Genomic DNA, 13,890 nt, shown 5'->3' on the forward strand with positions numbered 1-13,890 from the left:
TAGGGATATCACTTTAGGGTAGGGAATTTCACTTGTGTGTTGAAATTCTTTTGGTCACACAATTGTTAAAGGTACCCGAACCTTGCTAGAAAAGAAAATGGGAGCATACCCTGCTTTTTGGTGGTAATAATAATAAGTACTAATAATGTTGATTAGAGGAAAAAATGCAGTTGTTCTTAGCTATGGTTAGTAACAACAAGCCAACTTCAAGCAATCATTTGTGAAGATGGCTTGTTTTCACTAACCATAGTCAAATTTAAGCATGTTTAGGATTCAGACAACATGCTAAACTGTGGTTAAGTGGGGGAGGGAAGAGGAGGAGGGGAGCACAAGCCAGAGGGAGGCCACATTCATTCTCATAAGGGCCGATTTTCACCAGTTTCACCATTTTGCTACATCAAATATCAGTGCTTTTTGCAAAACACATGACCCCATAGGCATAGGTTATAGAGGTTTTGCTTCAAAGGCCTAGTGTTGAATGCTAGCTATTTGGAAACCACATAACTGCCCATGATGCCAATGTAATATTAGCAGCCCTGGATACTTAAATGCATCACAGACTTGTTTTTTCATTGTTTTTTCAATTGCTGAGTTCCTCTGAAAATATAACAGAAGAGGGAAAGAAAGGCACCAAACACAGGATCAAAAGGGGAGGAGACTTCAAAAGCATACAGAAAATAATGCGGTGCTCAATGAATTTATTCCTCTCTTTCAGAAAGGGACCAAAACTGCATTTTGTAGTATCTCAAAAAGCAGGGAAAGGCATGGTGTGGAATAGTTTGAAATCAGGGTTGACCCTGAGAAAGAATAGTTATACTAAAAATGTGTTGGGTAATAAATTATCTTCTGCACAGCTTTTGAGAGCTCCTGCCTTATCATTCCTCTAGCAAGTTAAACCCCAATTCCTCCGCTTTCCAAGAGCTCTGCTGCTTTCCTCTGTTTATGGAGAAAAATGTAAAGAAGTTAGCAGTCAAAGCCAGGAGGTACACAGTATTCCTTGTGCTCATATGTTTTTACTCTTCAGAATGTATATTATTTTTAGCAGTAGCTTTAGAAATATGTACTTAGAAATAATACCAAAAAATATGTATTTGATCCTAAAAGGCGCTTTGTATCAAACAAGTGTGCTATTTCAAATATCTCAAAGCAGAAGTTGAAAGTTCTACATTTTAGTATGCCATGTGTCAAAATCTATAGGTATTTATTTTGCAAAATTTATACACTGCCTGTTTGTAAAAACAACAATGACCTCAAAGCAGTTTACCAAAAGATAAAATCAATAAAAAATACAATACTTTAAAACGTATAAAAAGTTAAAATACCAAAACAGGTTTAAAACTCACACCAACATATTTAAAGCCTCTGGGTAAGCTTGCCTAAACAATAATGTTTTTACCAGGCATCATAGGTGTGATGATGCTTATCCTTCATCTTGAGTTAGAGGCTCTTAAGCCAACTCAGAGTTTAACTATTATAGAAAGCCCCTCCCCTCCAAAACAAACAAACCCTGCAGCCATCCGTGCTGAGGTTGTGGCACAGGAAGAAGAGGCAACACCACCTGCCTTCCTCTCTACTTCCTGGCTACTGTCAACAGCAATGCACAATGCCTGGGAAACTGGAACACCACAACAAGATGGGAAGGGAAGTCATTGGAGAGCCACTTTGAGAGTAGAGAGGCACAGAATCTCTTTACTCGGGATCCCCTGTATCTTGTGAGATTTGGAAGCGAAAATACAGGGAGGCCTATATAAGGCCTTATCACATGTGGCTTGGCCTCAGTTGACCAGAGATTCCAGGCAAGCAGTCTGCAAACATAGATAGATGCACTGCTCAACAGAACAAGCTGAAGCTGCTATTTACCACATAACCATATTGGTGGTAGTCCTGGCTCAGATCCCCTCCCCAATGCTTGCTTTTAACTTTAAATAATATGTGGGAGATCCAGTTGAGGACCTCTCTCTGTGCCCAGTCTAGTTTGGCCCCAAGTCCAGGGTAAAAAAGAGGAGCAAATACATTTTTAAAGATGTCATATTGATACCCTGGCAAAGTGCTATTCCTCAATTAGCATTACAGCTTTGCTTTATTCAGTATGTCAGAAAGCAGCATGCATGGCCTCATGGATATCTGTCATTTCATCAAAGGAAGGCTATCAAATGTTGCTTGTTACAAGGAACTGCCCACCCAAGAGGCCCATATTGCACAGGGTTGGGTGTGCAATTCATAATAGACATTTTTCTATGTTGGGTTTGTCACATCATTGATTGAAAAGTATCAATTACTTGGGGGGGAATAGAGCGGTTTGGGGGGGCAGCCCTTGTTTTGTTGAGCCCTTTTAGTTATTTCTGAGTCTGCTTTTGGCTCCCAAGGTGCTTATATTCCATGTTCTCTGTCAAAATAACTCTCAGTGAGGCTTACAACTAGTGCAGTTTTATGAAATTCTGCAAGAAAATCTAAAATCTAAAATGAGACATCACTGAAACAGCTCAGCAACATGAGTGCTGCATCAAAAACAACTCTAAATGTTTTTCAGTAATGAATGTTAGATCATACATGTCCATCCCTGAAATATATTTAGAGCACTTTTTCCTTTAAAACAAATTATGTTTTTTCCCAACATCTGTTTGTATGCATGTTGCATGCATGAGTACAGTTGTGCAAATTCTGCGTTTTTTTAAAAAGAAAACCCCATACCTTCAGCTGACAGTTTGTATTCCCCCCACCCCCCAAAAAAGCATATAAAGAGAGGAGGCATGTGTAAATTAGTACCAGGACAAAAAATGGAGATATGTATCCAGGGTTCTATTTTTGATTGAGACCTCAGTTGCCTCTTTATTTATGCACACACAACTTATTACATTTTGACAGTGCAGATCAAGTAGCACAATTTTTTACTGTCCTGCTTACACACATAGCTGTATGGAGTTGCTGTATTACTTTTTTGGGGGGACAGCTTTTTAAATATGTATAGTGTATAGCAGGGGTGGGCAACCTAAGGCCCGTGGGCCGGATGCAGCCCAATCACCTTCTAAATCCGGCCTGCGTACAGTCCGGGAATCAGCATGTTTTTACATGAATAGAATCTGTCCTTTTATTTAAAATGCATCTCTGGGTTATTTGGGAGGCATAGGAATTTGTTCATTATTTTTTTTCCAAAATATAGTCCGGCCCACCACATGGTCAGAGGGACGGTGGACCAGCCCACAGCTGAAAAAGGTTGCTGACCCCTGGTGTATGGGCTTACCTTATTACAAAAATCAGAAAGGCAACATTGGCTCACCAGCCTGTTATCAGGCTCTGGTGGGTTACCAGGATTCTGCACAGATGTTGTGCCAGTTGGCAAGTTAACAAACTAGTTGAACGAACCTGTTTCACAGAATCAGAATTATAGAGTTGGAAGGGATCCCAATGGCATCTAGTTCAACCCCCTGCAGTGCATCAACAGCAGCTAAGGAATCCCTGACAGATGACCATCCAACCTCTATTTAAAAACCTCCAATGGAGAGTCCACCACCTTTTGAAGTAGTCCATTCCCCTGTCAAACAGCTCTTACTGTCAAAGTTATTCCTTAATGTTTAGTCAGAATCTCCATTCTTCTAATTTGAATTCAGTGATCCAGATTCTATGCTCTGGAGCAGCAGAAACAAGCTTGCTCCATCATCCATATGATGGCCCTTCAGATATATTTGAAGATGGCTATCATATCACATCTCAGCCATCTCTTCTTCAGCCCCTTTGGGTTCCATCAGTCAACCAGCTGCAGTTGTACACAATGTTAGATTGTGTCAAAAGCTTATCTACATGTAAGTCTAGATATAGGACATTCTCCACAAATTTCTGTAGCAGTTCCTTTTAGTCATAATAACTAAATGGAGTCTCCATATTCAGAGACACCTTTGAGCTAGATGCCTTCCTATATCCATGCCCTCTCCCCCCCCCCCAAAAAAATACATTTGACTCAATTCAGATGGAATGGTCTCAATCTGATAAATTATGGCTTGTTGAACTAAAAATGAGGGTTATGCCACAGTGCTTCCTTCCTACCTTAGTGCAAGACTTCCAGAGTTTCCTGTTATATCCAGTTTCCTATATACATATAAACAGTGCTTTAAACACAGACTGAAGTCCTCTTGTTTGTGAACTGGTGCAATCTGTGGTTAGCAATTTTCGCTAGCCTTAACCACAGTTCTCTGATTTTTATGTAAGGAGTTCTGGAAACCTTGCATCAAATCATTCAGGAGAGAGAGAGAGAGAGAGAGAGAGAGAGAGAGAGAGAGGAAGGAAGGAAGGAAGGAAGGAAGGAAGGAAGGAAGGAAGGACACTTCTCTTTCTCAGACTGATAAACCACATTTTATCTGACCAAGAATATTGTACTTGAACCAAGCTTTTCAATTAATCATGGAACAAAAACTGGAGACAGAAAGTAATAAGCTTTGTGCATGGTAGTTATCCATCATCTTTATGAGTAAACACAGAAAAATAAACACAGAAAAGTGCTACAAAGCCAGAAATGTTAGCATTTGACTACTGACGTGGACGGTATGGTATGGTGAATGAAAGAGGGGAATCCTGGGGATGCTTGCTCTAACACTAATGCATTTACTGTTGCACAGTTAACACAAATTGTGATGTTCAGCTGGTGGAAACTGATAGCATCTGAGCTTACAAGCTGGCACTCTGAGCAGTATGTAAGTTCAGGGCATTTGTTCTGTGGATCTGAAAAAAACCTAAAGGAATGTCAGGAACGGCAATTTCTGAATTTGTGTGTAAGAAATTTACTTTAAATATTTTATCTCATCTTTGATTCCATACTGTCTCATGGTGACTAATTTAAAAATGTAACTCATAAAGAAATTATAACTAACAAAAAACAGCAGCTACCAAAGTAGCAGATAAAAAGAATTGTGCCATGGCAAAAAGGAAGATGCTCAGCAGTGGTGTCAAATGGAAAATCACTTGTTCTTCTAGTGTTCACCTAATTCCACTTGGAATATGGGATGTAAGATGTTATTTGAGACTCCTGCCGCTTCTGATGAGAATAATTTTGCTAGAAACTTGTCCTGAAAGGTGAAGCTGGGGGTGTACAATTGCAAAAAGCTCTGAGCAGAAATTCTTGTTTCTTGCTGCCCTCTACAGCACAATAAGTGAATCAAAAGGATGTGTCCCATGATGACTGTGGGGAAAGGGCTGCTTTATTTGACTATGTATTGATGGTGCTCTAAAAAGTTGTTCATCACTTTAAAGAGTTGCACACTAAAGACAGACCCTCAGTGGAAGCACCCAATCAGCTGTAGCTGCCTTCTTCACAAACCATCACCACTGGGGGTAAATCAGTGTGCTGAATGAATATCAAATTGCCAGGAAAATAAATATGAATAACATATAATTTATTATTTCATTCATTACTGCCCTTCCTCCAAGGAGCTAGAGGCAGTGTATGTGGTCCATCCTTCCATCCTTCCTTTAATTTTTTTTATTCTCAAAACAACAACATAGGAAATTAGTTGAAAGGAAGTGGTCGAAGGTCACCCAGTGAGCTTTATGAGTTAAAGGGGTTTGAACTAGGTCATCTCACTCCAAATTCAACACTCTCTAACTACTTCATCATGATTATTCAGACACCTGATTATTTATTGAAAGGGGACATGGGAATGGGTGACTACATTTATTCTCCCATCCCTGAAAAGTCATACATGCTGTCCAAAATTGACAGCACTAGCTGCCTGTCTGACCAAGTACCATGAACTCACCCTAGATGCTGTATATGGCTCCCATTTCTCCAAATAACATTTTTCTTCAAGTGTCAGGTAGTGATGCAGAACTTTTCACACACAGAGACGCACCTGTCAGTACTATATGAGTAGCTTATTTTATAATGGCTGAAGGAGGTGGTTGGGCTATCATCATCCTGCATACTACTTCAGAATGCTTGACTTCAAAATGCAAAATTAACATGCTTTCCTTGGGTGGTCCAAATTCTGCCCCAAATCGTGCATTTACCTATCATTGAGAGTTACATAGATCCTGAAAAAGAAAGCATATATACTGCATCCCCGAATGCAACCAAACATGCTTCTATTTGTTGTATAATAGTGCTTTTTTTTAAAAAAAAGAAACAGCAGCACAAAGTAATCTGATGTAATCTTCTTAAAAACCCATCATATTTTCTGTATTGTGTGTACACAACAATCCTTTGGAGGACAAGCTGAAAAGGAGGAGTTCAAACAACCACAGTGTGACAACTCTCAAATCAAATCTCACTTCACCATGAAGCCCCCTCCATCCCTTTGTTTTTGTTTCACTCTTTCTTTCCTATTATTTGTGTTAATGTCTGTGTGTCATCAATGTGCCATGTCATTTCCAACACTTTGATCAGTGTGTGCCTTTTCCTCCCCTTTCTCCTTCACAATTCTTCCAGACGGGTCGCATAAACCCAGATGACATAGATTTAGAAAATGAACCCTGGTATAAATTCTTTTCTGAGCTGGAGTTTGGACGCCCGGTAAGTGAGGCTAGAATATTAATAGATAAACTTTAGGAAATAAGATGCAGTTTATACTTTTCTAGATCAAATTGCCTAGATTCCAGACATGCTTCAGTGACTTAAAAAAGGAATAATAGATGCACACCGTCAAAGGTCTCGTGTGTTAGATATTGTGGTTGTGGTATATACATTTGGAATGTTTGAAGAAAATCCACTAAAGCTCAGAGTATGTTTCATAATAATGGCTCACCAAACTGAACTTCCTTTAATAGTTTTTCCTGAGCCCTTTACTATTGAAAACAGAGATGATCACTAATTTGGAGTACTGATTCCTGAGACTAATATCTAGATGACAAGAAAAACATAGTATGTTACACTTTTTATTAAAGTTTTACTATGCTTGTTTTAATAATGAAATTGATCATTACTCTAAATAGACCCTAAGAGATTTTCTGTCATAGTTGCAGAAACACAAAATCAGTGATAATGAAATAAGTAGAGAAAGAGACCACCATCTTCCACACTGCACCACAATGTTAACAGAAATGCCAAATACAGAGGATGAGTATGTCTGGGTCTGTACCTTAGTCTGGTAGGTGATGATCAGTGTAGTTTGTATCAGAATTCAAAGAGCAAATTACCGAAGCATCCCTAGCTGTTCATTCAAGTCCAACAAAATGAATGAAGGTGGAAGGGAGAGAAGCAGAACTTTGCACCCCAGAACACTTTTCCCTCACCCTAAAAATCAGCAGAGATCTAAATAGGAGCTGGTGATATATTTGAATGGTTTTTCTTGACATCCGTTTGTCTTGTAAGAATGAAGGCGGCTGATTTTAAACTAGGCAAGGGTTTAATAAGATGGTTGTATACTTTCTGTTGCACATTCTCCACATTCACTATTCCCCACATTTTTGTTATGTTTGTGCCACTCTTGTAATCTGTCCACACTCAGTTTCTAACTATGTTCACCTTCTCCACATGTTCCATTCCTTGCTGCCATTGATTCTCCTCCATTTCTTCTCGCAATTCTGCTAAAATGATGCAGCCTCCTAAAAAGCTTTTGGATTATGTTCAAGACAATCCTCCAGGTCTTTCCAATGAGGTAAATTAAGCATGTTTCTTCTTTCAATGATTAAAACTCGGGAACGGCATACATCATGAGTTCTCTTTCACTTGGTTTCTATGTAGTGCTCACAGACACAACACCCTATAAACAGCCCTTCTAATTAAGTACAATTATAACTTGGTTTCTTTCTAGCATCAGTGGAGGGTCCCTCATACGGGCAATGGGGCAGCACACTGCACTCTCTTGTCCTGACTTGGGCATACAAGACATACGTGCTTCTCCACAAAGGTCCATTCTGACTGCTGCACATGCTCATTGCTCTTCTTCTGACCTGTTCTGTGTCTTGCCGCCGCCTCTGTGCCTTCCCCTCTTTTTCTCAAGGGAAAGAACTAGGTGGTGTTGTTCTTCAGTGTGAAATTGCCTTAAGCAGGATGTCCAGATCCAGTGCTCTGCTTATTTACCCTGGAATTTCTGGGATTTGCACAGTGGACACAAATCAGGACACAGGGGTTGGAGTTTTGGTGGAATGTTGTTGCTGGTGGCTGCTCCCAGCAAGTCATGTTGCCTAGGAGTACAGCTAGACAGCAGCAAGAGAGGGAGAGGTTGGTAGCTGGCATCTCTCAGCAGACCAGTGGCACATGTGAGAGGAATGGATTGGAGGAATCAAGACAAGGAAAAGCAGAGACTAGGCAATTTGGCAGTGGCCCCTCTCTCTAATCCAGCAGCATAGAAAGTAGAAGGCAATTCTTGTCATCTAGAGTAGACAATATGCACATCCTCCGATTTGAGAGCCTTGGTATCCTTCGTGTATCAGAATGTAACAGAGTGTAGCAGTATGAATATTTTACAGTTTAGCAGGACCAGAAAACGAGCCTTCAAAATGAAACAAACAGGACTGTTTTGGTAATATTCAAATACCTCGATGATGTTCTCCAGGTACCGTTAACTTGCACTATTGTATATCTCCTTTTCACTTTTAAAAATAAAATTTGGTGATGATTTGGTGATGCATTTTGCAGCTGCAAATGACAGCTGCAAATCAGTCAGTACCTGCCCCCGAACAGGCAATTTATAATGAGCAAATTAGTTTGCTCAATGTCAGAAAGATTGTGAAAACAGTTTTCCCTTGAGACATTAAATTCAGCAGGAAATGTATTTCCACCTTGCTTAAAGGAAAACGAGGCCTATTTATTTTAGAAAATGCAAAGTTAAACAGTTCTGACGTTTTCTCTCTCTTTTGTTGTCAGTTTAAAACAAGGCAGTGGTTTAAGATTTCCATGAGACAGCAAGAAAAGATAGGGACAGCATCGAGGGGGTGGAATGGGAAGCAATTTGAAGAAACATTTAAAATGCTGAATCATTTCCTGAAGCAATTCTAAATAGAGTAGCCACCATAATTTGCCCCTATCAAAATACAAGACAGATATGGAGGTTTCTGTATGTCTCAGGAAATCTTGAGGGAAACTTAGTACCCTTCATTGCAGAAAGTTGGACTAGATGACCCTCGAGGTCCCTTCCAACTCTACAATTCTATGATTAGCCAAATTTCTTGGAGATGTGTGGTTTTCATATCTCTTCATTGTTCATGAAATGCAGTATAAGCAACATTTGAAATTATTTGGGCGGTCGTATGTAGGCAATGTTACACATTCAGGCAAGAATCTTGGCTTAAGGAAATGTTTTGTGCATGAGATGGATGCAGGCTGGCCCTACCTTTAGGCAGAGTGAGGCATAGGGAATAGCCACAAGGTTCTAAAGAATAGAGCAGTGCATACCATACAGCTTGCCGTTTCCCCCAGGTGGGGTAGACCATACTGTCCTACTGCAAGTGTTAACGTAAGATTCAGCTGCCTGTCAAATGAGCTTCTGGAGAGAGAATCTTAGCCTTCACTCCCAGCAGTAAATGGAATTGGTCAGCCCTGGCTGCATGCTGATGCACAAGCAGTTAAACAAAACAGGAAAGGTATCACTTAATATTCATTTAAACCCAGAAGGATGGTTTATTTCTCTTTAACAAATCAACCTTAAATCAAGGTTTGTTCTTGGTTTATGAATCCTGGCTTGTTAGGGAGAAACAAACCACTATTCTATATTGTTAAGTAAGCTATCACCTTCATTATTTGTTTATTCATTTCCATGAAGCAATGAAATTGGTGACTAAACTCAAATAAGTTTTTCACATCTCCAATTCTAAAGCTTTTTTCTCTGCAAACTCCACTGGAATAATTCTCATTTCATCATATGCTGAAGACACATTTCTTTACCTTGGTCTTTGATACCTGAGAGATGTTTTAGGACCTACCCTATTCTTTTTTGATAGACATTTGCTTAAACTGATTTTAATATTATGTTTTTATATTTTTTAAAACTTGCCCTGGGACCTTATGGTGGAGGGTGGGTAAGAAATCTAAATACCGTATTTACTAGAGTCTAATGTGCCATCGAATCAAATGCACACCTCAATTTTCAGAACCTTGAAACCAAAAAAAGTATTTGCTGACAAATGTAAATGTGCTATTGAATCCAATGCAAACCTTAATTTTTGCAACGTAATTTGGCAAAAAAAAAGGTGATCATTAGATTTGAGTAAATACGGTAATAATAAATAATAATAATAATAATACACATAGTGTCTTGTCTCATCAGCATCTATTTCCTGATCAAATTGGTGTGTGTGAACTTTCTTAAAATGTTACACTTTTAAAGTGCATACTAAATTAATGTTGATCATTTTCTAGGTTTCAACTGCATTTCTATTATGTTCAAAGATACTACTTCTCTGCCTTTAAAATATGATCTTGGATACTTGTTGATAACGACTTCTGCATAACTTGGTTTCCAAGGGAAAAATTTGGAGATGTTGAAAATGTGTATGCTGCTTTGGTATTTTAGCTCCCACAGGAGGCAGTGATGGCCACCAACTTGGATGGCTTTAAAAGAGGGTTATAATAATAATAATTTTATTATTTATACCCCGCCTATCTGGCTGGGTTTCCCCAGTCACTCTGGGCGGCTACCACTAAAAACAGAATAAGACTTCAAACATTAAAAACTTCCCTAAACAGGGAAATTCGTGAAAGAAATGGCTATTGATGGCTACTAGTCACAGTGACTATGGTCTACCTCCACAGTTGGAGGCAGTAGGTCTCTGAATACCAGTTTCTGAGATCTGAAGGAGAGGAGGTACACTTAGGTCTTGCTTGTGGGCTTCCCACAGACCTCTGTGAAAAATGGATGCTAGACTAGATGGGCCACTGGCCTGATCCAGCAGGTTCTTCTTATGTACTTAAATATCTCTGATAGATCTTGTTCTCGGGTAACAGATTACTTTTGTGTCTTGTTACTGAGGGACTGTAGCTCAGTAGTGGAGCTCATGCTCCACATTCAGAAGGTGCCAGGTTTAATTCCTAGCTTCTCCAGGTAGCAGGTGATGGGAAAGGCCTGATACCCTGGAGGTCCATTGTCTGTCAGAATGGACAAAACTGGGTTAGGTGGCAGCTAGCACATAACAACTTCATTTGTTTCTGTGTTCTACTATACAATGCATTTGTAATGAATGCCAGTTGTGGTAAAAGACCTTGATGTCAGTAGTCAGCATGTTTAGGCATCTGGCAAGTGCCTGCAGATTGGCAGGGACTCACTGCTGACTGGATCCCCCAGAATAGCTACTAACACTATAAGAGGCAGAGCAGATTCAGCAGTCCACTGGCCTTGTCTCCTGCTGGGCTCCCAGTCCCCACTGTTAGGGTGGTGCACAGCAACAAGGCGGAGAACGGAACGCAGGAATAGTCTGGTGCCCAGGCTCAATAAATTTTGGAGTTCATTCTGGGTGGGTGGTGATGCAAAATCTCTTTTGCCGTCTCTCTCGGCACAGCAAAAAAAGAAATTACTGAAGTGATATATAAGAAAATTAAAACGTAAATACGAATACAAGCTCTGCTGTCATTCGCCGAAAGTAAATGAGTTCACCCAGATGCAATGCAATAGCAGATTGCTTCCTATAATACATTTTATGTGTGATTTCAGCCTGACCTCCTGCTTTTCCACAAAGAACAGTAGCACACAGTGTGAAAATTCTATTTTCAGTTCCTTGGGTCATCTCTGAAATTACATAGCCTGAATGTAAAATATGCTTAATATGTGAATGCATAGTTTTGTGCCCATGAAAAGATGTCCCTGGGATAACATGATTCTTTTTCTAGCTCCCACAAACTGTAGTACGATGTGTGTCTAATTCCAGCGCAAGCTTTCACACCAGTTAAGTGACTAGATTAAAAATAGTGTGTCACTAAGGACTGAACATATATTGACAAGTTTTAAGTATTTGCATTCCCAAAGGTCATTCGGCTGTCACTTCTTAAGCAGTGGAAAAAGTCTTTAGGTTGGTAGGACCAACTCTGCTCTTAACATGAAGTTAAGAAGGTCACCAAGTGGCCGTGCAAGTTATAGATGTGTAAGCTATGTATACAGAGAATTTCAAGCTTTCTTTGACATTAATACTTTGGTAAGTAATTATAGGATATCTCAAGTCTCTCATTTACTGATTGATTAATGTATTTATCTGAGGTTTTATAGCTTCCACCTTTTAGCCAATGTAAATCATAGCACCTATCATTTTGGGAACAAGCTTAAAAAGGAACAGTTTGCTGCTTGACCTTTCAAGTATTAAATGAGGGACATAAAATTAACTTTGAAAGCTGCCTCACTTCTAATTTTTCAAGCTTCTCTTGGTGTGATAAATTATGGTGTTCCTATAGTCATTGCATAGTGATTTCTTATGAATTATACCAGTGAAATCCTATATAAAAGGCTAACTGTCTTGCTTGTTTGTGCCTCCAGACTTCCTTATATTACAGTCCAACAGATAGAGGCTTGGGCAGACCTTCTAGGTAAGAATAACTTTGATCAATGAAAGTAGGGGGGGCTGTACAGAGACTTCAAGCTCATCTATAGAGCAGCTTGCATTTGAAAGTAACTGGACTTGGTCTTCCTCCTACAGGAAGACATTTCCATATAGCCTTTTTGGGTAAAGCACAGACTCCACCCCTCCCTATTTTTGCTATGCCCAGACTGATATGCATGTTTCTGGCTGGGACTCCTTACCTCAGTACAAATCTAATAATCTGTTCTTGCCCCTTTCTGTTTGAATATGAAGCATAATTTGTCCTGATGCTCCACACACCATCAAATTTCCCTCCTCTCTGTTTTCAGCATCTCCATCGTAAGATTTGTTAGTGTGGTTAAATTGTTTGCATTCTCATTTTGTGTTGTTTTTCAAGTGCCAAACCCATGAAGTGAAAGGATGTATGTTGCTGCTAGCCATGTTTATCGTGCATTCAGATTAAGAATAATGTAATCACCAGCTCTCCATTAGGCTTATGTCAACTGTCTGTAAATTATATAGCAGCAGTAGAAGCCTTCCTTCTTGCCTGGAAACCATGGTTTTGGAAAATGCTTTGAATTTATTAAGGTACCCCCTAATTGGAAGTGAAAAACAGTCAGGTTACACTGTCACTATCACTGGACTTGTTGTTGTTAAGTGTCATGCAGTGCTTCAGGAAGCATTCTGTTCTTCAACAAAATCATAGTTTGGTCATTATGTTTCACACTTTCCATTCAGTTGCTAAACTGCAAAAGAGATGCTGTAGGGAACTGGAACTTGTGTTGTATTGTTTTGTGTTCTGTCAAAAAGAAGAGTCAAGGCCACGAAGTTGTCAACCAACAGACCCCAGCTCTGATGCTTGCCAACTTAAAAGAGCTTGAGACATGTAAACAAATAAATCGGGATCAAAATGAGATTGTTGTCACACTATTTGGGCTAATCATCTTGTTGTTTGGTTTTTATTAGTAGTACGTAATTAAGTCAGCACTGGCTGATGAGTACATCACTGAAGCTTTTTTAACGCGTCCTGTGCAGTGACACTCATACTGCTTATTTCCTTAGTTCAACAAGTACGGCAAGTGACTACAGGAAAAGAAGGAAGTCTGAGCCAGCAGTACCTCATCAGAAGGCACACAGTGATCAAAATGCAAATCGGGCTAGTGTGGGCCATACAAATACGCAGAGCACATATTCTACACTTAGGAAGCCTGTTACAACCTCTTCTCCATCGTCTCCATCAAAAGCAAAAGGTAAGAAATTAGCACAGTTGTAAACAGGCTACGATGTAATTATACAAACATTCCTTATAAACTGCAAAATATTGTTGAGCTGTTGATGGATGCTGAATGCTATTAGATGGTTAAGCATTCACTGATCTCCCAAATGTCTACAAGCAAGAAGTCAAAATTCTGTGCTTATATTTATATTCATCCTCTGGGGTTTGGGTATTTTAAAAAGTTC

The 13,890-nt window shown here is 39.5% G+C and overlaps 1 protein-coding gene and 1 long non-coding RNA gene across 59 annotated transcripts in view; one reads left to right on the top strand and one right to left on the bottom strand.

The window, feature by feature from the left end:
• SORBS2 (sorbin and SH3 domain containing 2) overlaps window positions 1-13,890 on the top strand; it is a 182,169-nt gene that overhangs the window by 140,499 nt on the left and 27,780 nt on the right. For 49 of the 50 annotated variants that reach the window (XR_014551923.1, XR_014551924.1, XM_083629937.1 and 46 more), the window contains 4 exons: window positions 6,416-6,499; window positions 7,527-7,583; window positions 12,387-12,436; window positions 13,492-13,679. Coding sequence is in view for 48 of the 50 variants with exons in the window: in XM_083629937.1 (XP_083486063.1) it covers window positions 6,416-6,499; window positions 7,527-7,583; window positions 12,387-12,436; window positions 13,492-13,679 (379 nt within the window). In the remaining 2 variants the exon portion in view is untranslated. The remainder of the gene's footprint in view (window positions 1-6,415; window positions 6,500-7,526; window positions 7,584-12,386; window positions 12,437-13,491; window positions 13,680-13,890) is intronic. The other variant, XM_083629928.1, reaches the window with a different exon arrangement.
• Window positions 1-13,890, bottom strand: part of LOC310770300 — a 105,474-nt gene that overhangs the window by 21,629 nt on the left and 69,955 nt on the right. For 2 of the 9 annotated variants that reach the window (XR_014552032.1, XR_014552034.1), the window contains one exon: window positions 5,841-6,021. The exons of 6 other annotated variants lie outside the window; for them this stretch is intronic. This is a non-coding gene — a long non-coding RNA (uncharacterized lncRNA). Of the gene's footprint in view, window positions 1-5,840; window positions 6,022-6,731; window positions 6,827-13,890 lie in introns of all 9 variants that reach the window. One more of the 9 variants, XR_014552035.1, reaches the window with a different exon arrangement.

The sequence above is a fragment of the Podarcis filfolensis genome, assembly GCF_964270895.1.
Source record: "Podarcis filfolensis genome assembly, chromosome: 9".
NCBI lineage: Eukaryota > Metazoa > Chordata > Lepidosauria > Squamata > Lacertidae > Podarcis > Podarcis filfolensis.